This window comes from Callorhinus ursinus, unplaced genomic scaffold (assembly GCF_003265705.2).
Source record: "Callorhinus ursinus isolate GAN/ISIS: 27379988/994484 unplaced genomic scaffold, GSC_fseal_2.0 scaffold37, whole genome shotgun sequence".
In the NCBI taxonomy this organism is placed as follows: Eukaryota; Metazoa; Chordata; class Mammalia; order Carnivora; family Otariidae; genus Callorhinus; species Callorhinus ursinus.
In genome coordinates, this window is record NW_027397099.1 from 2,905,283 (window position 1) to 2,929,359 (window position 24,077).

The 24,077-nt window shown below is 43.5% G+C and overlaps 1 protein-coding gene and 1 long non-coding RNA gene across 7 annotated transcripts in view; one reads left to right on the forward strand and one right to left on the reverse strand.

Annotated features, from left to right (window-relative positions):
* Positions 1-599, forward strand: part of LOC141370530 (uncharacterized) — a 181,293-nt gene extending 180,694 nt beyond the window's left edge. The window contains exon 3 of the long non-coding RNA XR_012374615.1: positions 477-599. This is a non-coding gene — a long non-coding RNA (uncharacterized lncRNA). The remainder of the gene's footprint in view (positions 1-476) is intronic.
* ZFHX3 (zinc finger homeobox 3) overlaps positions 1-24,077 on the reverse strand; it is a 244,097-nt gene that overhangs the window by 16,072 nt on the left and 203,948 nt on the right. For all 6 annotated transcript variants that reach the window (XR_012374614.1, XM_073880062.1, XM_073880064.1 and 3 more), the window contains 3 exons: positions 12,867-13,000; positions 12,509-12,709; positions 497-599 (listed from right to left, as the gene is read on the reverse strand). Coding sequence is in view for 5 of the 6 variants with exons in the window: in XM_073880062.1 (XP_073736163.1) it covers positions 497-599; positions 12,509-12,709; positions 12,867-13,000 (438 nt within the window). In the remaining variant the exon portion in view is untranslated. The remainder of the gene's footprint in view (positions 1-496; positions 600-12,508; positions 12,710-12,866; positions 13,001-24,077) is intronic.

Consider the following 24,077-nt stretch of genomic DNA (forward strand, 5'->3'; position numbering starts at 1 on the left):
GTAGTGTTCCATGATTCATTGTTTGTGTATGACACCCAGTGCTAAGTACACCTCTATGCAAGGTCCTAAGGCAATCCCAGAAGACTCAAAGAAGAACTTTGTGCAGAGGAAAGTTTGAGAGACAGCTAATCCAGTGCTCTGAAATCCCTCACATGCTCCAAAAGTCCCTAATTATTAAGTCCTGAGAGATTGGGGAGTCATGGGTCTACTGACTGAGTCTCTGGTTATTCACTCCCTAAATGTATAGTCTAAGGGGACATGGGTCCACCAAAATCCCACTGGTTCTCACCTTATTTTCTTTCCACTTTAAACCATATGAATGGTATACAAATACATGCCAGAGTTTGAAGTAGGTGACCAAAGTGCCACCTCCTCTCGATCAGTTACATTCATCTTAGGAGGACTTTGTAAGGATTCCTGGCACTCCTGCTCAGTGAAAATTGTGGCCCAATATTTCATTTTGTTTCCATTTCTAGGGGTCAAGAATGACACTAACCAGGCTGCTTTCCTGCCTCCTCCAAAGTGGAGTTCCCGTCTCGATCTGGAACAGCTGCTGGGAGGAACATGCTGCTGGGCATCACCATCTCAGGGGTGGTCACCTGCGGAGTAAGAGGCAGAGAAATGAGGAGAGTCAAATGGAGAGAAAAGAGACCCAAAATAGGGAGATGTGTAAAAATTATTTAATAAGCAAAATTAGTCTTCACCAATTTAAAGCGGGAAGTGTCACTTTTCATAGCTCACTGAAGATTCATGTTTATTAGACAAAGCTCACATCAGTCAAAAGTATTTCTACGGTTACATTCTGGACATAATTAGCAGTGCACACTTGAAGAATAATCTTATTATTAATATTTTTCCTTTATGCAGAATTTTGACTTTGATCACTGACAATGTTTTGTCATGGGCTGTGAAACTTCTTGTGCAACCAATTAGGTAGATAAGTTGAAAGGCCCACCTTAAGCTGCTGAAAACATAATAAGGGCCCTAATTAAATCATACCTAGTAAAGTACACTGTAATCTTGAAGCAGGGAGCATTGTAGTACTGTTTTCAAAATGTATTCAGGCAAGAAGAGGAGGGGAATGAGAGTGAAGGAAAGGGTGAGAAGAAAAGAGGAGAACAAAGAAGGCTAAGGACACGCAGACACACTGGCAGACTCTCCAGGAAACATTTTGTAACCCTTTAGAAGCTAGATCAAGTGCAAGCCAGCATTTCTTACGACTCACTTCAGCCAGGATTTCTTCTAGAGTCTTTGCTTGAGGTGCACAGCATTCTACACCAGGGCAGCCCCACCTTGACCATGGCTACTGTTTGCTAATATAGCAATTCCAGAATCAGCCTGGATCAGGTCAGATCCTCAGACATTTTTCTCTAGGCTTCTCTGACACTGGCTAGAAGTCTGTCTGAAGTTATCACTTGCCCCACATTAACATGATAAGCAGCCCTCAAATTCAACGTCAGGATAAAAGGTTCTTCATTTAAAAAGAAGTAATATCCCTTTGCCTGCTATAGGGTGGAAAAGTAGTAGGCGATGATCTTGCAAAATGAATTAGAAATGGTCTGTTTGATGACAGCCTGAGAAACGAACTGAACGGAAACTACAGTCACACCACTAACCTTTCTACATGGCTTCCAGCCCTACCTGAAGGAATTATTTTCCCATGAAACTCAGGTATCTCAATAATACCTGTACTTGCTGGTGCAAAGATTGGAACACCTAGTTTACTGTTCAAAATTAAATATTTTAAATAAATTACCATTAATTTTTAATGGTTTGAAGATCCTGGACTTGCTCCTAATAGCTGATGACATGTTCCCTAGAAATGTCAGTGGCAGGCTCCAGTGCTAGGGGACACCCAGACAACTTTCCCCATAAACACCAAAACGTTAACTCCTCAATACATTTGGGGGAATTAGAATAGTATCAGCAACTGCGATGCTTATAGGGGTAAAAATTAAGCAACAGGCACTATGGAGAAAGGTTCTGAGAAAGCTCATGTTTATGAAGAGCAGGTGCATGGCAGGTGAATGTGCGTGACATAGAATTCCTACTCAGACATCTGCACACTCACACAAAGCTCGTCGGCAGCTGGTTAAGGCTAGCTGTTGATGAATCGTTAGGAATGGAGCAGAGATTGCCAAACTCATTCCATCTATTTTCTTTTTAATAGAAAGCATTTCTGACCAGTATGGTTGGGAAGTCCAGCGGGAATCCAAGAAGTGAAAGGTCACCGATTAATTTATAGTCCTCAGCCAAGGGGGAGCACGAGGTTGGGGGCAAGAGGGGGAGAAAGGGAAAGGAAAAAAGACTCCCCCCCACCTCCTTTCTTGGTTGTAGCTGCAGGATCAGTCCTTTCCAGGGATCTTTAGGAATTATGAAAAATGAATCATGAAAAATAAAAAAAAGCCCTACAGAGTAAAAAAGAATAAAATTATCTAACACCTCAGCTGCACATCATTATAGAAAACTGTGGGCTTTTTATACGCATTACAGTAAGGCAGACATCCCCTCTAACAGACTCAGTACGACGGATCAGTAATTGTTTTCATACACTTTAATTAGAAAAACTCAGATGGCTATGAATAATAATGGAAAAGAGAGACTTTTGCACTTGAAAGGTTGAAGTCAATCAAGTGTGAATGACGGCAAGAAAGAAAAAAAAAAGACACCAATTCATCAGCCCTCTGTTGTCTCGCCGCGACTTTAATCATAATTCCTGATTGGGATTCAAGAAGGCAGTAAGCAGAGGTTCTTTGTCTGCCTTCACCTTCCATCAATTAACTCTTCCCGAAATATAATCATCAACCTCACATGCTCCTTTGCATCTTAATCTGGGCCTCCAAACCTGTAAGTCTTGCCCCATATGTGTTTAAGTAATTACTTTTATCTACCTGCATCTTCTCATCTATAGTGTACCCAAATTCTATCGGGGGGAGAGGTTTGGTATATAAAAATCTGATGGCAAGAAACTCCCAGGAGGCAAAGAGGAGAATATGCCTAAAGGGAATCTTGAGGATCTAGAAATTCTGGCGGGGTTTATCTGTGCATGTGTCTCAACAGAGAGGTTGAGAACGGAAGCTTCCTTCCCGCACAGGCTACTGGAGGGCCCCACAGCGGCTCTAAGACACTAAAGTTCCCATGCCTGAGCCCATTCCTCCCTCTCCTACTAGTTTCCAAAGGTTTTCACTCAAACTTTTCATGTTTTGTAAAGAGCCATAAATATACAGCTCATGGAGGAGTTCTGCTCAATGAGGAAAAGGAGAGTTGGCCAAAGGCAGAGTTCCTTCAACACGTGCCTTGGCATCCCCCTTGTTTTCCAGTCCTATCTAGCCATAGCATCTGATGGATAGCTCAAAGTCATGGGAAGGGCAGTCACTCAAGTGCGCTGAGCACAGTTCTATGAAGACCTTTCCTTTCACTATGTGTGCTGGAGCATGTAGGTGTATGAGAGGACACGACCTGACTGCAGCCTAAACAGAGCCATCCCAGATGTGCCCAAACCTCAGAAGCCCTCAAATAACTGGATGGCACCACCTTCCCCTACAGAGAGAATGCACGCATGCAAGCAGTCTTTCCTCCCTCCCACCTCTCTCCCTCTTCCCACTTCTCCATCCCAGGCTCAGAAGCCAAACAAAAAGTTATAAGTTTGGCCAGATGACAGTACACAATTGATAAAAACAAGTACATTTTCTACATTTCACTATACCACCATATAGACTGCTTACTCTCATAATCTGTACACCCATAGACGTTCAATATGTTAAATTATGTCCCCAATACTCAGAGCGGACCTGAGACTGTTAAAACAGACTTTTGGGGCACCTGCATGGTGCAGTCGGTTGGGCAACTAACTTTTGGTTTTGGTTCAGGTTGTGATCTCGGGGTCGTGGGATAGAGTCTCACATTGGGCTCGTGCTCAGCACAGAATCTGCTTGGGATTCTCTCTCCCTCTCTCACTGCCCTCGCCCCCATCTGCGTGCACACAGACTGTCTCTCTAAAATAAATAAATCTTTAAAAACAAAAACAGACTTTTAATCTAAAGTATAACAAAGCTTGCCCTAGTAAGAAAATTCAATTGATTAGAGCCATTATTTCCTCAGAATTTGGGTCTTCCAAGATTGGCCTTGGTGATGCAAAGGGCAATTCCATGGTAATCTTCTAGATACCACATATGATACCCACCCCCCCACCGGAGTATGCAGAGTTGGTGGGAATGTAGGAAAAAAACAATCATTTGATCTGGGGTGCTGAGAGTCAGGAAACTGTAGCTCTGCTATCTTCCTAACAAGAGGTCTCATGTATACAAGAAAAATGTGGAGTTCTGTTCTGATGCTAGAAATCTTCAAGTTTAAGCAGTTCTCATAAATAACAATAGAAATAAAAGCGTTCCACACTGATACTAAAAGTCTTAAAGCTTAAGCAATTTTAAAACAACTTAGTCTTGAGAAGGAAGGGCCTCAAGTGACTCTCTGCTCACCCATCCATTTGACCATCATTCACTATATATTGTACAGGGTCCCTGTATTGCATGCTTGCATGACAGTGAGACACTGTCCTTGTGCCCAAGAAGCTCACAAGCCAGAATATTAACCTTTCAGACATCATAACCTCAAAATCTGAAGGCTACAAGATGCCTAAAGAAATAGTTTCACACAGAGACTACTGCAGATAATTTCAGGAAATCACAGGCTCCCTTGGGGGAAAGTCCATGGACTCAAGTTAACTATCTTTAGATAGTCACCCAGAGGTGACCTGGGTTCATAAATACCTAGGTTCCTACCTCTATTGGGTTCACCATTGTTTTGGATTATGATTTGATGCCTTTCAAGACTTCTATCAGGTGAGCTGGACCCTAAAGCCCCAAGGCCACTCCTTATAAAACCCAGAAGCTTGGATGTGAGTCTGGTCCCCATTATGATATTTGGGAGGGATCACTGGTATTTATTCTTTCTTGGTATCTAGGTATTCTTTATAGGGTATCTTTCTGAAAGGCTCACTATTCCAAGTGAAAAAATACATTTGCCAAAACCTAGACTCCCAAGGAAGCCTCAAATCCTTCACTTTTCAGTGCAAACCAATAGAATGAAGAACCTCAAGTGGAAGGAAAAAGAGGCAAAGCCTCAGACACAGGCCTTCCTGATACGGACCTGGCCAAGTCTCTACATCCTGTGAATAAGGAGTTGGTTAGGTTCAAAAAATGAAGTTTAAACCCAACTGCTTCCAGAGCCAAGCATTCTAGCTGGTGGTGTATGTGAAGGCTGCAGTGGAAGTCAGGTTGCTCACTTCTGCACCCAGTCAGCTGCTGGGCTGGCCAGCAAGTCTCTGGACTTCTGCAACCAGCAAACCAGAGCACCTCTTGGCAGCAGGGCCTCAGAGCCATTTTCCCTTCCTTTACTACCTTGCAAATGTGCCAGGCTGGGCACTGAACTATGGAGGTTAGAGGGCCTAGTTCCTCTCTCTGTCTTGTTTCCTTTCTAAAATATCTTCTTTGTGGTTGTCTATCCCCCCCTCCTTTTTTTTTTAAAGCTAAAACTCATGAGGAAAAACCGCAGGGCCATGTTCACATTCGTGTGGGCCAGAAACCAACATAGTCCCAACCAGAGTTTAAAAACTAAGAATGAGAAAGACAAAAAAGAAAAAAAAAAAAAAGGAGGTGCATGGGAGAATAGGAAACACGGGAATACTTAACACACACTCACACATACATACACACAGGGCAACAGAAAAGAGTGTGGAGAAGGAGAATGGATTGGAGAGAGAAGCTTCATTAGACTCAGAGAGGCAAGCAGTGGCAGTATACCAAGGTCACTTCTAATTTAGACCACCTAATTGGCACACAGGCTCCAAATGGCTATCATCTCACAGGGCTTGGAATTAATGAAGCCCGATTATTTTCATTACCTTCCTCTGAGATAGAGACAAAGTGAGAGAGCTGGTACCCACGCAGGTGCAAAAGCCCCAGGGCTGGTGGCCACCCGCTGCCACAGCTGGGGGGGGGGGCAGCCAGCCAGCCTGTCCCAGAAACTCAGAGATGCACAGGCACACGAGCACAGGGAGACCTAGACAATGACTGAAAGAAATCACAGGAGACCAACTATGCTCCTGAGTGGGGGGAGGGCGAGGGAGAGAGACACGGATGGAGAGGGAGAGAGAGAAAGCTGCAGGCTGTGCAGGGTGCAGGGCCAGAAGCAGAGAAGGGAAATCTGTGCGTGTACAGCAAATACAGGATAATTAAGAACTACCAAGGGGAGAAAAGATGAAGGGCTAGAGAAAAAGGTGTTCCTGGGCTGCTCAGAAGCCCATCTCCAGTATGAGGTTATATGTTGTTAAGTGACTGAGGAACAAAAACAATTTCCCCATATTAATGCTCCAGGAGCCCAGTGGTGTGTCCTGACACTTAGAAAGATAGTGATCAACTAGAATAATTTAAGAGTATTGAAATGCATGGTAGGTGATCTTTCCCATTCTCACGCAGGGGCCAGAAACATGTCCCCCCTCACCCTCACCTCTCCTTCCCCAAAAGAGTGGGAAAAAGAGGGTGTAGAAAAGCAACTCCTACATCCCTACTACCAATTTGAAATCTCTTAACTTCTCTGTAAGTAAGTGAGAGTTCTGTGGAGCCGACACTGGGGGCAGCCTGCTCGGTCAGGTCTGGAGGGGCACTTGTCTCATCGCCCTTGGGCTTTATAGATTTCCTTCTTTCATATGACGTGTGTAAGGACAGTGTTTGGAGGTCTGTTTCCAATAGGCCAAGCAGAATGAAGTGCTGCGGGTGCAGTTTCCATAGTGGAGAACCAGAGCTGCAATTGTTCCCAGTGGAGAATATTTTTCAAGTCCCTTCATTGGTAAAGAGAAGGGGGCCCAAGGAAGACACAGATATGAGATGCAGAGCATAAGCAAGCAGCTGTTACCATAGCAACAGACATATTAGACACTGCAGGTTCCTGAAAGCTGTCTGATAAGGTATTATTAAATGAAGCCTCCTCAAAACACTCTCCATTTACAACTGAACGGAAAGACATTGTGTAGCAAGTAATCTATTTCCATTTATCAGGGAGAAATTTACTTTTAGAAGGACTGAAACCCAATTCAAGCCAAATCCTGCGACCTTGGACCCAGACAGCAGAAAATGTTTATCAGAATTTATAGCTTTCGATACCCTGGGCATACCCGATGTCTACCAAGAATTGTCTACTGGGTGGGTTTTGCTGGCTTTTCCTATTCTGCAGCCGACCGCAGCTAACAGTCAAACCATTTGGCAAGGAAAGAGATTCACTCCTCTCACTGCCCTTCATCCTAGCCACTCAGGGACAAGGCAGATGTAACTTTCTCCTCTTAGAGGATGAATGACCATACACTGGCTATTCCTTAATGACGTGTTTTTAAAAATGGAGCTCTGATTTGGGGGGCATTTCTCATGATGCTGACTTCAGAGTTTTCTGCTCCAGTTGACCAGGAACAAACAGATACACAGTCAGAAAGCCCAACCAATAGTTTCCATGGCCAATTCTCTAATAAAATTACAGTAAAATACCCTCGAGGGGCATGATTTTAACCACAGGTTTACTAGAATCACTTAGTTGTAAAACAATTGAAAATTCCATTTTAACACCAAACTTTCCAAAGGAAGAACAGTGGTATCTGTTTTGATTCATCAGGGCAAACTCCGATCTTCAAACAGGATTCTGGGTTCACCCTAAGCTACAGCCACAAATTCCCCTCTAACCCTGGTTGCCCATCTTTTCCTGCTGAACTAAAGGATCAAGGTGGAAATGTTACATCATCTCAACGCAAACCATGCTCATAGCTTGAAAAATCAATTCAATACTGACAGCCATGCAGTGACTCCATCTTCTCATGTAGAGAACCAAATCATCCTTACATATACCTTTCGGTAAAGAGTGAAACCCTTATATGATTACATTCCTCGTAACTTTCAACTTTGTTTCTGAATCCATTAACTTTCTCTTGTTGCTAGCAAAGTGACTTCTTATAATCAGTACATTTCCCAAAATGTGCACACTTTATTTATATATTATTTTTATAATGTCTACATTTCTAATTATGAAAACAATCCCACTTATAATTGCACCAAAAATAATAAAGTACCTAGGAATAAACTTAACCACAGAGGTGAAAGACCTGTACTCAGAAAACTATAAAACACTGATGGACGCCTGGGTGGCTCAGTTGGTTAAGCATCTGCCTTTGGTTCGGGTCATGATCCCAGGGTCCAGGGATTGAGTCCTACACTGGGCTCCTTGCTCAGCAGGGTGCCTGCTTCTCCCGCTGCCTGCTGGTCCCCCTGCTTGTGCTCTCTCTCTCTCTCTCTGACAAATAAATAAATAAATAAAAATCTTAAAAAAAAAAAAACACCGATGAAAGAAACTGAAGACAACACAAAGGAATGAAAAGACATTCCATGCTCGTGGACTGTAAGAACAAATACTGTTAAAATGCCTACACGACTCGAAGCTATCTACACATTTAAGGCAATCTCTATCAAAATACCAACAGGATTTTTCACAAAACTGGAAGAAACAATCCTAAAATTTGTATGGAATCACAAAAAACCCGGAATTATCAAAGCAATCTTGAAAAAGAAGTACTGGAAGTATAATTCCAGACTTCAAGTTATATGACAAAGCTGTAGTACTCAAAACAGTATGGTACTGGCACAAAAAAAAGACATACAGATCAATGGAACAGAATAGAAAAACCAGAAATGAACCCATGATTATACGGTCAATTAATCTTCAACAAAAGAGGAAAGAATATGCAATGGGAAAAAGACAGTCTCTTCAACAAATGGTGTTGGGAAAACTGGACAGCAATATGCAAAAGAATGAAACTGGACCATTTCCTTACATCATACACAAAAATAAATGCAAAATAGATTAAAGACCCAAATGTGAGACCTGAAACCATAAAAATCCTATAATAGAAGGGGCACCTAGGTGGCTCAGCTGGTTAAGTGTCCAACTCTGGATTTTGGCTCGAGTCGTGATCTCAGGGTCATGGGATTGAGCCCTGCGCTCAGTGGCAAGTCTGAGATTCTCTCTCTCCATCTCTCTCTCTGCCCCTCCCCCCGCCACCACCGTGCTCTCTAAAATAAATCTTTTTTAAAAAGTCCTGTAAGACAGCAAAGCAGTAATTTCTCTGACGTCAGCTATAGCAACATTTTTCTAGATACGTCTCCTGAGGCAAGGGAAATAAAAGAAAAAATAAACTATTAGGATTACATCAAAATAAAAAGCTTCTAACATAGCAAAGGAACAATCAACAAACCAAAAGACAACCTACTGAATGGGAGAAGATATTTGCAAAAGACATATCCAATAAAGGGTTAGTATCGAAAATATATAAAGAACTTAAACAACTCAACATCCCCCCCCAAAATAAACCAATTAAAAAATGGGCAGAAGACATGAACAGACATTTCTCCAAAGAAGACATGTAGATGGCCAACAGACACATGAAAAGATTCTCAACAAAAATCACTCATCATCAGGGAAATGCAAATCAGAACCACAATGAGATACCACCTCACACTTGTCAGAATGGCTACAATCAAAAACACAAGAAAAAGCAAGTGTTAGTAAGGATGTGGAACCCTCTTATACTGTTGGTGGGAATGCAAACTGGTGCAGCCAAAGTGGTAAACAGTATGGAGGGGCACCTGGGTGGCTCAGTCGTTAAGTGTCTGCCTTCGGCTCAGGTCATGATCCCGGGGTCCTGGGATTGAGCCCCGCATTGGGCTCCCTGCTCCGCGGGAAGCCTGCTTCTCCCTCTCCCGCTCCCCCTGCTTGTGTTCCTGCTCTTGCTTTCTTTCTGTCAAATAAATAAATTCTTTAAAAAAAAAAAAAAAAGAAAACAGTATGGAGGTTCCTCAAAAAGTTAAAAATACAACTACCCTATGATCCAACAATCCCAGTAAACAACTACTGGTTGTTTACCCAAAGAATACAAAAACACTAATTTGAAAGGATATATGCACCCCTCTATTTATTGCAGCATTATTTACAATAGCTAGACTATGGAAGCAGCCCAAATGTCCATCAATAGATGAATGGATAAAGAAGATGTGGTGTGGCATATATACACAACGGAGTATTATTCAGCCACAAAAAAAGAATGAAATCCTGCCATTTGCAACAAAATGGATCTGGAGAGTGTAATGATAAGTGAAATAAGTCAGAGAAAGACAAATACCATATGATTTCACTTATATGTGGAATTTAAGAAACAAAACAGGTGAACAAAGGGGGGTAAAAAAGAGAGAGGGAGGCAAACCAAGAAAAAGACTCTTAACGATAGAGACCAAACTAATGGTTACCAGAGGGGTGGCGGGGGTGCACTGAGGAACATACAGAATTGTTGAATCACTGTATTATACACCTGAAACTAATACAACACTGTTAACTATACTGGAATTATAACGCTTTTAAAAAACATCTCCATTTCTGTAGAAAACATCTCTGTTGTCTGCTGTGGGAAGATGAGGTACACAGCAGTTTCAGTACAAGATGCCAACTGCAACTGCTTTAGGGAGCACATTTCTCCTACACAATTATGTTGTCAGGAATTCTTCTAGAACAGGGTTTGTTAGCCTGGTTCCATGTATGAATTTTAAGGTATTCTTATGCTCCCTGGCATTGTACACACAGTTTTGTATATGCAGAATCCTCAACAGTGGTCTTAACAGTTGTTGTCCAGCTTTACTGTGCATAGAATAACCCAGTAAGGCTACAGAATCACTTTCATTGGAGTCTCCAAAAAGGTTGAGAATCACTGCTTGAGAAGGTGCTAGTTAGTAACATTCAGAAATATCTTAGGGATCGGCACCCCAGAAACACAGCAGTAACACCTTGTCCTTCAAGACTCTGTTGGTAAATGAAGTGCCTAATGACCACCTGACTCAACTACATGAAATGTACACTACTTTTGCTGCTATAAAAAATGATAAACAATGGATATTTGAAATATAATTTATACTCTAGTCCCTAGTGATATATAAATGAAACCTACTGTTTAATGTAAACCGGTCACACAGATCACTATAGCTCATATTTCCTAGACCAGATTTATATTAAACAGGAAAAATAACCAGCTGAGCAAAAGAAAAATGTCATTAAGTATTGAAAAAGTTTCCCACATCTCCTTCTGTTCCTTCAGGTTCCTATGGTTCCAGGCCATCAGTGGGAAGTGTGATGAGGCCGGAGAAATTCCCCTTGTTATTTCCAAGGTTGGTGAGAATGCCAATACCTATAACATAGAAACCCACCCATCCAAAGGAAAAGGTTTCCACTTTCAATCTTTTCATGATGTTCACCAGTCTATCTGAAAATACCCACGGAAAGTGAATTTATACTTGAAAGATCTCTGAAATGAAACTTATGCTAGATTACCTTCAAGTTTCCCATTGGCTGCTAAAGTTCTCTTGATGCATTATCAATTATAAGTTCCTCATGACAAAACATCACTTAGAACACTATTCATTCATCTTGCATAACCAAATGGAATGGGAAACACCTAGAGGTTATATGCCTGTGACCTGCACATTATAACATGGAATTCTCTAGGAAGAATACTTCTCTGGGAACAGATGAAAAGGCAATCAAATTAACTTCTTATTACTCCACTACTGAAATAAGTTAGAGGTCAGAATAATTCTCTTGGGTAGTTTTTCCTCTAGTGATCGGGAAAGGGCTTGCACAGCTGTCTCACCACAGACAGAAAGAGCAGGATATTAGTATGATCTGTAGTATTTTGAGAAGTTTCCACATTACAATTAGATTTAAATCTTTACACTAAACTTTTGGGCCGTGTCACAGAAGTCACTCAGAGCCAGGCTTTTAAAACCTGTAGGTGTAGCAACATCATGTTCAAAATGCAAAGCCCTTGTCCATGAATCAACACGTGCTACCCTACGGGCCATTTTCCTGTTCTGAGAATCAAAGTAGCCACTTGAGAAATTCCGACATTACAGGGTCACATTCGTAGCGTTGGAAAATATGGGCTCAAATTTCAACTCTGCCACTTACAAGTGGAATCAAGTCAGCTAATTTGTCTGAGTCTCGGTTTCCTCTGCTGTTAATGGAGACATGTCAAACTCTTATCTTTGAAACAAGGCTGTTGTGAGAATAAAAAGAGACTAAGCGCAACCTAGAACATGACCTACTTATTAAAGGTTTGGAGAGTCCAAAGAACAATTTCTTCATGTGAATGGTGAGTTAATCTAGACCTCTGCATCAGACCAGGAGGGGGGATAATAAGGGAAGGTGGGGAACACAAACATACTGAGTGCTTTGGGCCACAGTCACACCATGGTCATGCTGAGCTGAAGGCGGGTGCAGGAGAACAAAGGTCCCAGAACTAGGATCACTTCTGACACTTCCAACTCTACACTGGCTTTCTCATCCAACAGCACAGAATCTGGTCCGTGTTCCTCCATCACCTGTGACCTCTGGGGAAAGCGATGCCACGGGTCTTAACTGGCTGCCTTACCGTCATTATGAGTTTCTCCACGCAGTCAGGCGCCACGCTGTGGAGGTGGGTGAGGTGCAGCTGGAGGTGGATCTTGTTGTTGAGCATGTCCTGGCACAGGGGACAGCGCAGCATGGGCTGCACGGAGTGCTGCGTCATGGCATGCACCCGGAGCCGGTTGACGTCGGCATTGCTGTACTTGCAGTAGGGACACTGGTACATCTGTGGGGAACACACCCACCCCTCTGGCTGAATCTCCAGTTCCCACCAGTGCCTGTGTCTGCCCCAAGCCCACCCACCCAAGACTGTGCTCCCCGCTGGTGTCTAAAACACTCCCCCCACCTCCCGCCTGGACCAGCAGAGCCCCTTCTGGTCTCACCTGCTCTGGTTTGGTCTCCTCTGATGTTTTAGGTCGCTTTGAAGAGAGAGGAGATTCCGAGCTACCTGTGAAGGAAATGCGTTTGGAGGTTGCAGGAGAATCTGTCAGCTCCTTCTCTGCTTGGCTGGACGACGCTGGAAGAAAAAGCAGAAGATGCGATATAGCAGCCAGACCAGGCCAGCTCCCAGAGGGTTTGTGTTGGGTGAAAATCAACATTCATTTATAGCACAGGATTTTCTTGAAACACCAAAATTCAAGTAGGATGAGCATCCGGACTGACTTATCAAGCACGCTGGAAAAGAAGCAAGTGTTCCTTTTTCCCCCATGAATTTCTGTCACTGCTTCAACAACTGAACGCTAAGAAAAAAAGATAAAGAAATGGACTAAAATGCTCGGGGCTGGATTAAGCTAAACTCAGTGTATGGACTTCTCCCAATCAAGAGACACTCTGCTGGCCTATGGGGGGCAGTAGGGCTGAGAACGGGTGGGAGAGTCTCACCTGTTGCTTTGCCAACCACCAGTCAACTCAAGAACCAGACACACTCTGCTTCCACAGATGTAATCAACCATGTGCTCCCAACTTCACTGTCCCAACTTGACCGCTTGGAATCACAGCACAGCACGTTACAGGGGGCATAATAAATGTGACCTGAGAAAGGTTCACATGGATCTGCACACAAATACTTGAGGGAAAAAATCAAGTTTGGGTTTAGCAACCTGCTTTTGGGGAAAAAGTAACTGAAGAGTGGAATAGGTAGGGCATGAATCCAACTTAAAATCTAGCCAATGCTCCAAGCTCAAGCGTTTATTCAGAGTGGGCGGTAAGGGGGAAAGTCTTCTATCTGCTTGCCCAAACCACACCCTATTCCACCAAAAAACAAAATACAAAACAAAAAACCCAACAAAAACCACTAATTAATGAGGAGAGTCACATGAGACTTAAGTAGCATACAGTGTGGGTAGACGGGAGTTCTCTGAAGCATGGTAAAGGATCTGGAAGATTTTGACGAGAAAACCGCTGGGTTAAGGGTTTAACCAGGATACGGTGGCAAGGGTGGGGGGCTCTCCACTGTGAACACAAATCCCAACATGGTTGGATTTGGTCATTCCAAAACCTGGTCTGTATTCACGGGTTGGTTCTCTCACTTGTTTTGGACACATAACTTCCTTTTTCATAATTTGCTAAAAATGATTAGTAAAATCCTGAAAATGGTAGTGAGAAATATATACCCATTCCCCTCATTGAAAAATAATTTGACTCGGCATTGAGGTCACTGGTTTAGAAAGCCTAATTTTTGCTCTTTCATAAAACTGCTGCCTGTCTCATCTGGTCTGGTTACCTAGCTTGTGTTTCCACTTTAGGCTCCACTTTGAAATCTGTTCTGACATGGATACCAAGATGCTGTCATTATAGATGTGTGCTTTAATAAATAATTTTAGAAAATCAATTTTATTCATTAAAATCATAAGGCCACAAATAATTTTGAAAAAAAATTGCTAAATGCAGGAAATATTCCAGGAAGTTGATGCTCTTCCCAGAATGCACATCTTGTGACCTTTAAACCCCAGTATCTTGGTAACCTGGTCTACATAAGTTTGTAGGGCATCTATTATTTAAAAAGTACAAGGACAAGCATTTTACACACAGACCCCTCCTCCTCTCAACACACACATTCATAACAGTACTTTAATCTGTCTCGAATCGACTTCAAACCCATTTTGCTCTTAATGGGAGTTATTCATTTTCACTTGAAAGGTAATACATGACGGCTGGATATTTAATGTGATGGACTGGCTGCCGATTAACTAGGTGCTGTAACATTCTAGACCAGTTCCCCCACGGCCCACTTCCCATCTCCCAGCCCCTGAAGGAACCCCGTATCACAGGGTTCCGATCTCATAGTGTGATGGGCTCCTATCTGAACACTCCAACAACAGGAGTCCTTAACTGATGGTTCAGGGACTTAAGTGCCCCCCCACTCCCAGAAGGTTCCTTATTCTCCATCATTTTTCATTTTTGCTTACTGGTTATCCTCTCCATATTAACAGTTCAAATGCACTCTACAGAGGGGGTGAGTGGAGGTATGAGGTGATATTTCAGATGCTTATTTGGTTCCCCTTCCCCATTTCTACCTCCAGCCTGTAGGCACTGGATAGTCTCTGTGCTGAGTTAGGAAAGAGCCACTATCTGTTCCTCCTCCCACTGGAGGCAAACCAAGAGAGAGATGCCATTCCAAACACCCAAACACCCCGTCTTTTTGTTAGTCTGCCTGACCTGAAAACAACACTCTCTCTTACAGGACCATGCACTCTCTGGTAAATGCTCTCCGTCTGCCACTAACCCCCTTTAGAAAGGGTGTCCGCTGTGCCGCTGCAGGGCCGCATGAGTGGATGAGCACAGAGGCTACGACCACCCAACTCATCTCACTCGCTGGGAAGCAAAAGGCGAACACAGGGTAGCCCAGTGAGGCGTTAGCTTCCTCGTCCGACAAGAGTCCACCTTCTCCCTTCAACGCGGAACGCATGGTGAATTGTGACGAGGTTGCAGAGGTGAGAATTCTGGTTTCAAGAAGCCACTATTCTTTCCCCCTGCATGGAGCAGGGAACTTTTATCACTTTTTTTTTTTTTTCTTCAAACTTTCAAACTGCTCTGGAATTCTAAAGCTTCCTTTGTGAGCTCAAGCTAAGGAGTCCTATGAAGTGTTTTAAAAAATAAAATCAGCATGCTTTCCCTTGTTCCTCTTTCTCCGCAGTAACACACCAATATGAAATACTGCACCCGCTGGTGTTAAAAACTTCTGGGGCTCATCTCCCTTCTATCCTGGACAGCGTGCATGTTTATCTGATCTGATCTGTTTAGAAGTGGACATTAGCCACCTGCAGCTCACTAGCTCGTTCCCTGAAGATAAAGCTGTGCCATTCTTGTAACAGATCCTATTAACACCCGGTTACAATCCCATTGTGTTTCCCTGGGTGATGTAGGGATTGCTCCTGAGTTAGGTTAACTAGGCCGACAGCCCCGCCAAGCTTGACCCCAGACATTAAAATGTCAGTCTCTATCAAGACATGACACCGAGGTCTCTATACAATTTCTGTAGATGTGCAAACAGTTGTGCAAGTTCTCCATCAGCATGCTGGATGACGGTTGACTACAGGCCACAGACAGTCTGAAGTTTCCTCAAGCTGCTTCTCTCTGAACTACTTCAAAAGGGCCAGAGTCTCAAAATCAATTTCTATTTCAGTTCTGTCACCAGCATACATTGTAGGCCTAAGTAAATGAGGTTGTACGAATACCAAGAGAGAAAGTACTGTGGTTTTCTGCTTTGAAGACTTTTCTAAACTTTAACTTAAATTCTAGGAGAGATGTCACAGTCTAGGAAACATTATTTAACAAATCAATTACTGGTCACTTTAAGGCCACTATGACATCACAGTAGTTAATTGGAAATACACGCACTTCAGAGACAAGCCTTAGTTTAAACAGTGCCTGGAACCTTTGGTTTATACAGGCAACAAAAAGCCAAACAACTTGAAGGGTTACTACCTGTAGTGGGTTTTATAATAATGACAAAATGAATTGGAAACAATCTCGGTCTCTTAAAACAGGGCATGGTCAAGTAAACAATGGCATAGCTACTCTACTGGGTATTAGAAGACATTATGAATGACAGCTGTGAACCAATGTAGAAAGTTCTTGAGAATGCTGATCAGAAGAAAAATAAGACAATATATATTACACCACAATACAGCTATGGAAAAAAATAGGTACTAGAAAAGAAGACTAGAAGAAAATGGCTGTTGTATTTAGGTAATGGAATCATGGACCATTCTCCCATTTTCTAAGATTGCCAGGTAGTTATATTATTTTTAATATTATAATTAAATAGCTCAGCATTTAAATTCAACTGTCCATGGAAACATTGATATTTGGATCCATACTGTGCAAAACATCGGGTGGTATTTTTTTTTTTTTTTACTTTGCTGGTTAAAGCAATTTTCTCATTTTTGGCAGCTATGTCATACAAAAATATGTGTTAAATCTCAATGAATCTTCCACAGGCAACATGCTGGGCTCCTGGCACTTGGAAGGGGATAGAAATGTGGCAAGGACCCACATGAGTGCATGCGCTACAGATTACATACTCTCTAAAGCTAGGCAGATGGAATAGTGACACTGCGGTGGTGGGTCCAACCCCTACCACAGCCTGATAGGAGGTAAGCTGGGCATTCCTTGCCACACAAACTTTCTCATGAGTGAAAAAGCACTTGCTTGTTAGGAATTATGGTTGTCCCACCCAACTTGCTGATGAGGCACAGAAAGGACCAGCATGTCCTTCTCATGGGGTATGAAAAATTCCAAGTTGCCTTTCTGGGCCAAAAGCCACCATTTCCCCCCTTAAACTATGATGGGTTGGCCGCCAACTGACAAAGACAAAAGCGAGGAGAGTCAGACCTGATTCATGACTCTCTGTCTTATCCTCCATACAGGAGGCCAAACAATTGCATCCCAAAAGGAAACACAGTAATCAACGCATGGCTTCCTTAGGGGAGAAAATCATTCATGCACAGAGACATCAACTTCCAGATTACCTGTGCTTTTAACATATTTGTTTGGGAAGTATTTAACCTCTAAAAATAATTACTTGAAAAGGTACCCCTCTTGTCATACTTAATTAGAGGAAACGGGAGAAAAGGAGCACCAACCTGAAATCATGCCAGTTTTCCTTAGAATTTTCAAGAAATGGTCTTGGGTTCTATGCACACAGAATAATTAAAATAAGCCAAGTAACGCTTCATATAGGAAATGACTTACTTTAAAGGAGAGGTAAGAATAGTATAAACTTAGGGGGCTTACAGAATGACCAAGTATGGTTGAAAACACAGCCTCTATAAGTTCACCTGTTAGAACCAGCCTTCCAATTCCAGTCCTCATTATTGAATTAAAATCTGAGTCACTGAGATTTTGGCCACAGAAAACTTAAAAGATGTATTCGCAATGCCATAGACCACCATGGACTTGTTACCTGGTGATGTGCTCCGTACAACTCTGAAGTCAGGCAAGGCATGGAGTTGCTGCCTCATGAAAAAGAAAACTTAAGAAAAAACTGGAAATGAAGAAGTTTTTGCTTCCTCCAACTACAGCCAAGACATCAACAAAAATCCAAAGTATGAGTAATTTCTGTATTTCAGGAGCAAAATTCATCTCATCACTCAATACACCAATGGGGCTGTTGGCATGGCGGATATTCTGTGCCAAAGGCCAGCCTCCCTCTGGCCTGCGACCTCCCTTGGGGAGATCCTGGGCAGGCACTGAGCTGTTCATGTTGCTGGGAAGTTTCTTCTGCATTTCTTCTCTTCATGGTGGGGTGGCAACTGGATCCTCCTCTTCCTTATGGGGGCCCCAAGGTGAGCCCACCGAAGGCCTAGGCTGCTGCCCGACATTTACCCCTTGTGCAGAAGCCAAAGGCAGCCACCACCTCCTCGTCTCAACCGTCAAACTCTTAGCTAAAGTACCACTGACAGCCCCTCCATCTAAACTTCCATCTCCCAAACCAGCAACATAATGGAGGAGCCAATTAAATGATTATTAATTCATGCTATTTTCCGTAAGCCAGAGGTTCTCATCGCCTTGTGTTCCGTAAACCAGCTTGCCACCTACCCCAGGAATTTACAGCAATCTTTCCTCTATCTCCACTGACTAGGGGGAAAAAAAATTAACACAACTCTGTATCAGTGTTTGAGTTGGGATAACTACTCCCAGCACACTAGACTCAGAAGCTTCACTAGATCTGAAAATGGTCATTTCAGCTCATATTTACAACGAAATGAAAGGTACAGTGTGCTCTTTCCATAGCTCTTCTCCTTCAGCTTCTCATGAGGCTCGGACTTCCTCTAGACAACAAAAATGCAATGTTATCACAGGCTAATCTGTGCTTTTGGACTTTGTGATCTTTATACTGTCACTGAAAGTGGAGCTGCTCTGGGCATTTGCTTGCAATTCCTTCCCCAGAGGACAGGCTAGGATTTCATACTCCCATCTCCTATGGAACTACTGCACTTGATCAGTGGCCAGAGATCTGGCTAAATTCTCTTCCTCCCCTAATACAGAGAACGGCAGTTCCTCTAAAGGATTTGCTTTGCTGCCAACTTGGTCTTTAAACATGCATGGTCTCATTCTGCCTCCAAGCACTTAAAGATGTTTCAAAGAGGAATCGGAGGCATGCACTGGTTACACACACCCAGGGCGGTGGTCTCCGTGCCGTGGGGCTCCTCTCCCTTCCCTGCCCAGAGATGTGGGATACATCTCAAACTCCAGCCCAGTGGGGTTAAGAACCTTCTATTCAGACACAGTCTCATTCTCTGTAACTGCAAGCTACGCTGCTTGTGTATGTCCCTGGAAAGCATTTTAGAGAAGTACAACCACCTACTCAAGAGGTACAAGAATAGGACTAGATGGGGAGAGTAAGACAAATGGTATCATCAACTTATCAGACGTGTCTTTCTGTTTCTATAAAGGGTTCAGAGAAAATCTGAGTAATAATACTACAGATGGGTGTAACTTGTACTCGGGGAACCGCTAATTATTTTTCTCTTCCAAGTCAGATGTGAACTAGATAGGCCAACAGTTTGGAAATGCAGAAGATCTTAGGTACTGCTGTTGCTATTATTATTGCTGCTGTTGTTATTATTTTAATGATTTTCTTTTTGCTTTTTATCTGGAAAGAATTACAGATTCACAGGAGGTTGCATGGACAGTACACAGAGGCCCTGTGTCCCCCTCCCTCGTGTTTCCCGTAGCCAGTGTTCTGGCAAAGATTTCTAGGCCTTCAATCACTCTTCTTTGTGACCCTGTGTCTCTGACCAAACTTCTCTCTCACTTCCAATCCTGCTATCTGAGATGGTATCTGCCAAGACTCAGGCTTTGGGCCTCTTCTAGGCACTTCTGCCTTTCGGGAAAGCTCGGTACCTACTGCACCCAGCAGGGGCTCAGGACCTGCCGTTCAGTTAAATGAGAAATAGTTCTCGAAACCTCATGCATGTCACGAGATCACAGCCCCAAGGCTCTCAGACTCAAGTGTGAGTCAGAAATTCCTGGGAGGACTTGTCAAAACACAGATAGCGGGCCACACCCCCCATAATAGGTCTGATTCAGAGGATTTGCATTTCTAGGGAGTTCCTGAGTGATGCTGATGCCTCACGGACCTTACTTTGAGAACTGCCATCAGAGTCGGTGCTTTCTGTAATTGGTGGGGCCCAGAATTAAATCCACTTCCAAATGACTGCTGCTGACAAGACACTCTCATCCTCTGTGCTCATGGAAGAAGGCCAGGCCTGCTCTCAAAGCTAGATGTTTTCCCCCCTCGGGCCAAAGGTTAAAGACTAAATATGGCTGTCCCTCAGGGAACCTGCCTGCTCTAAAACAAATGTAGACACATTTTCAAAGCCAAAAATTCAGAGGAATAACCTCCATATGCTCTGCCGGTAGTATAATCCAAAATAATGACAGACCGCCTTGCGTATGAAGTCTTGTTCTTCCTATGAGTCCTGGAGAACCTCTGTGAAAAGGGCAGACGCTTGTGGGCTCTTCCCACTTTGCAGAAGGAGGAAGCATCTTTCCAGTGCTGGCTTGCCTGGTGTTGGCATCCGCAGGCCTCACCAACCCAAGGTCCCCTTTGCCTCAGCCCTGAGAGGGATGCAGAGGTCCACACTAGCCCCTGCGCGTACAAGTCAGCAGTCTGGGAAAGGAGGGTCACAGCCTCTGCTTTCCCAGTAAGCAGCCTCAGGGTGGAATGGCGGGCCCGTGCCGACTGCTGGCTGCTGCCCTTGCTTTGCATCTTTGGGGAGAAAACAGTGCTAAGCCCCACATCAGAGGCATCAATCTGTTACATTAATTCCTTGCTGAAATATGCATAAGGCTGCTTAACTGTACTGATTTGAGCTCCCAAAAGGCCATCGCACAATTCGGTTGGGAGATACCTTGTTCCCTGTGTATCAGGTTTGAGAAGGAACCACCTTTACAAAACAGAGCCACCAGCTACCCCCTTTTAGACCAACAGTGGCTGTCAGGTTATTTAATAACTTCTAGACACTGGGCTGCCACCATGAGCCTGGCTTGTGTGCCGGGGGCTAGGGACCCCAAGGGTCAAGCCCTGACTCCTCACTTTGAGGTGCCCGCTTCCGGCCCCTTGTCAGTTCCCCCAAAGTATCCTGGCCTCCTGCGCTGTGCAGAGATGCCATCTGCAACGGTGGTCACAGTGTCCTTGAGAACGGAGGGCCACGGTCTGGGGTATAGGAGGGGCTGCACGATCAGTCTGCCCCCTGGCTTAATTACAGGATTGTGAAGACCAGGGATTTGGAGAAAACCAGAGTGGCAAGGACCTCAGAGACCCTTGCACTGACAGAAGAAAAAGTCCAGAGGTGTAAGATGTAGGTCAAAACAAGGGGGCAATTGTGGGTCGTTCAGAGACTAGGCCAAAGTTAATTTACAGAGGTTCATCCAGTCCCCATCAAATCAAACATTAATTAGGTTAGTTAGGGTCTCTGAGCCCCAGCACAACACAGATTCCCAGAGACTGGAATAAAACAATACTCTTCCAGTTTCTTCTCCATTCCAAACCTATCTTTCTAAAATACTTACTAAATTTTGAGAATGAAAGTGAACTTGTGAACACGAACACATAAAATCCAGGTCCAGCATACTGACAGACACCAAGAGCTCTGAACTGAACTTCTCAGCCTCCTTTCAAATCAACTACCCCCATGATCTGCTCAGGGTTGTTTTTTGTCTTTTGGTTTGTTTGTTTGTTTTTTTCTAGTTCAGGTTCAGCAGGACGGTGTGAGAATCTGTACTTGGGGAAGAAAGAAATCATCACTCAGGCCTCTTCAAGGGTGGAAAAATGCCAACGATTCTCCACTTTCCCGTGTGGGTTTAAAGGGCCAAGAAGACTGGAAAGGTCTCGTCTTGGTCTTCTGCACAGTACAGACAGAGGAGGACCCCACGCACATTTGCATCCCTGCTTTCTCCGTACCCACTGGGTCCCACGTGCAGTTGGCTCAGAGCACTCTGAAGGGCTGGGGAGGTGGCTCTGGCGCAACTTCAGGGACTCCTCCAGAATGGATGTTTCCCACATGCTGTTTTCCTACGACCGAGGTCCCTTTATACAAAGGCCTCGGTTCCCCCTTGCTAGGTAACGAAGCACAGCAGTTTGCAGCGCTGACCACACGTTGGTTCCCAACCTGGCTGGGTGACCTCGAGCATTTGACGTGATACAATGAGCTCTCAGTTTCCTCATCTGTCAGCGGGATCGCAGTGTCTACTCACAGGGTTTCTGTGAGGCTGCCGAGAGATCAGGCATACAAAGCCTACCACAGCGTCCGGCACAGGGCAAGAGCTCAAACGCTGCTTGCTATGGTTTCATTTTTAGAAACATCTCTGGGAAATAATACAGGTCCGTGAGAGGCCTGGTTTTTAAAGAAGCAGAGATACCCTACATTTGCCGTTTCTACATATTAACATGGAGCAATCCTACTAACCCACAGGTTTGATGTCTAAAAAGCACAAAGTAGAATGACTTGGACTTGAAAATGTTTATAGTCACGGTATTTCACCAAACCAGTTGTTAATGAAACACTCAAACAGTATCAAGCACTTGCTAAGTGCTGGAGATTAAAGAAATGAATGGATGCCATGTTGGGGAGAAGTGAAGAGGCAGGACACAGAAGATGTTTAGGGCAGTGGAAACACATAATGGGATATAATGATGGATATATGTCAGTATGCTTTTGTTCAAACCCACAGCATGTACAGCACGAAGAGTGAATCCTAAGATAAACTATGGACTTTGGGTAATTTCTGATGTGTCAACGGTTCATCACCTGTTAAAAAAAAAAAAAGTTCCATTCTGGTGAGTGTTGATTATGGGGGGAAGCTATGTATGTATGTGTAAGGGCAGAGAGTATATGGGAAATCTCTGTACCTCCCTGTCAGTTCTATTGTAAACTCAAAACTGCTCTAAAAAGGGAAAGTCTTACTAAGCAAACAAACAAAAACAAGTGAATGACACAAAGTTCAGATCATAAAGAGCTCACAATCCTGTCTGACAACTAGAGAAACGGGATTTTCAAGTCTCCTCTTCCAATCTTCACATAATAAGAGAAAGCTACCATGTTATGTGTTCTTTAGCTTTATGATGTGGGGAATATATCCCGGATCCACAAGGCCAATTGGGGTTTGAGCACCAATCTTGCACCCAGGTGTTCACCATCTATGTGTCGTACTTCTCTCGTCTGCAAAATAGAAAGAGTGTTGGGCCAGGAAGAATGCGAGAGCCTAATGAAAATGCTCAGCTAACCCCTGAGGAAGGCACTATGGTGTTTTTGTTGTTGTTGTTTTTTAAATCATGATCATGATTCTAATAACAGAGGTGCTTCCCCCATCAGCACAAAAGCTCAAACTGAAACAAAGCAAGATTCACATGGCCCCTCTGCCTGAGTAATATGCAAATCTATAAGGTATTTTCTAGAGTGATGAAAAATGACATGCTCCTTAATCTACATTTCCACTGCCCTTTATCTACACCTTGATGACAACTCTCATCACACGGTACCACAGTTATGTGATTACATATGGTGTCCCTTCTAGAAAGTGAGTTCCTTACTTTTTTGCGTATGCCGTATCTGCCTTAGATTATCTCCGCTCATTTTGTTACTGCATGCAAAAATATTGGCTCCATTGATGTGGTCCCTTTCCCTCTCTTACAATTTACAATATAAATTCTCAAAGCCAAGACCTCTGAATTACTGGAATTCAGGCGAGTCCAGATATACACCACACCCTATATCTATTTTTGCTTCCCAACATAAAAATAGTTCGAATGGTTTGTTTCCAATTGTGAGGCAGAATTCTGCCTGCAGTCACTTTGAGCAGCCAAGTTATATTGAAAGAGACCTGGAAAAAAAGGAGGGTGGGAGTGGAGGTGGGGGAGGGGAACGGAGGACTCTGGAAAAGCCCACAGTGCTGCACAATTCCCATCCGTGTGTGAAACGTAAAACCAAAAATGGTTTCCGTTGGCAGGAATGCGAACCACAAAGGAGCCATGTGAGCCAGGCTCCCAGCATTCCCTCATACACACCCTACTGCAAAGACATATTTACTTTTGGGTGAGGTAGAAAAATGGAACCAAACGCCAGAAGGACAGAGACTCAGGCTGA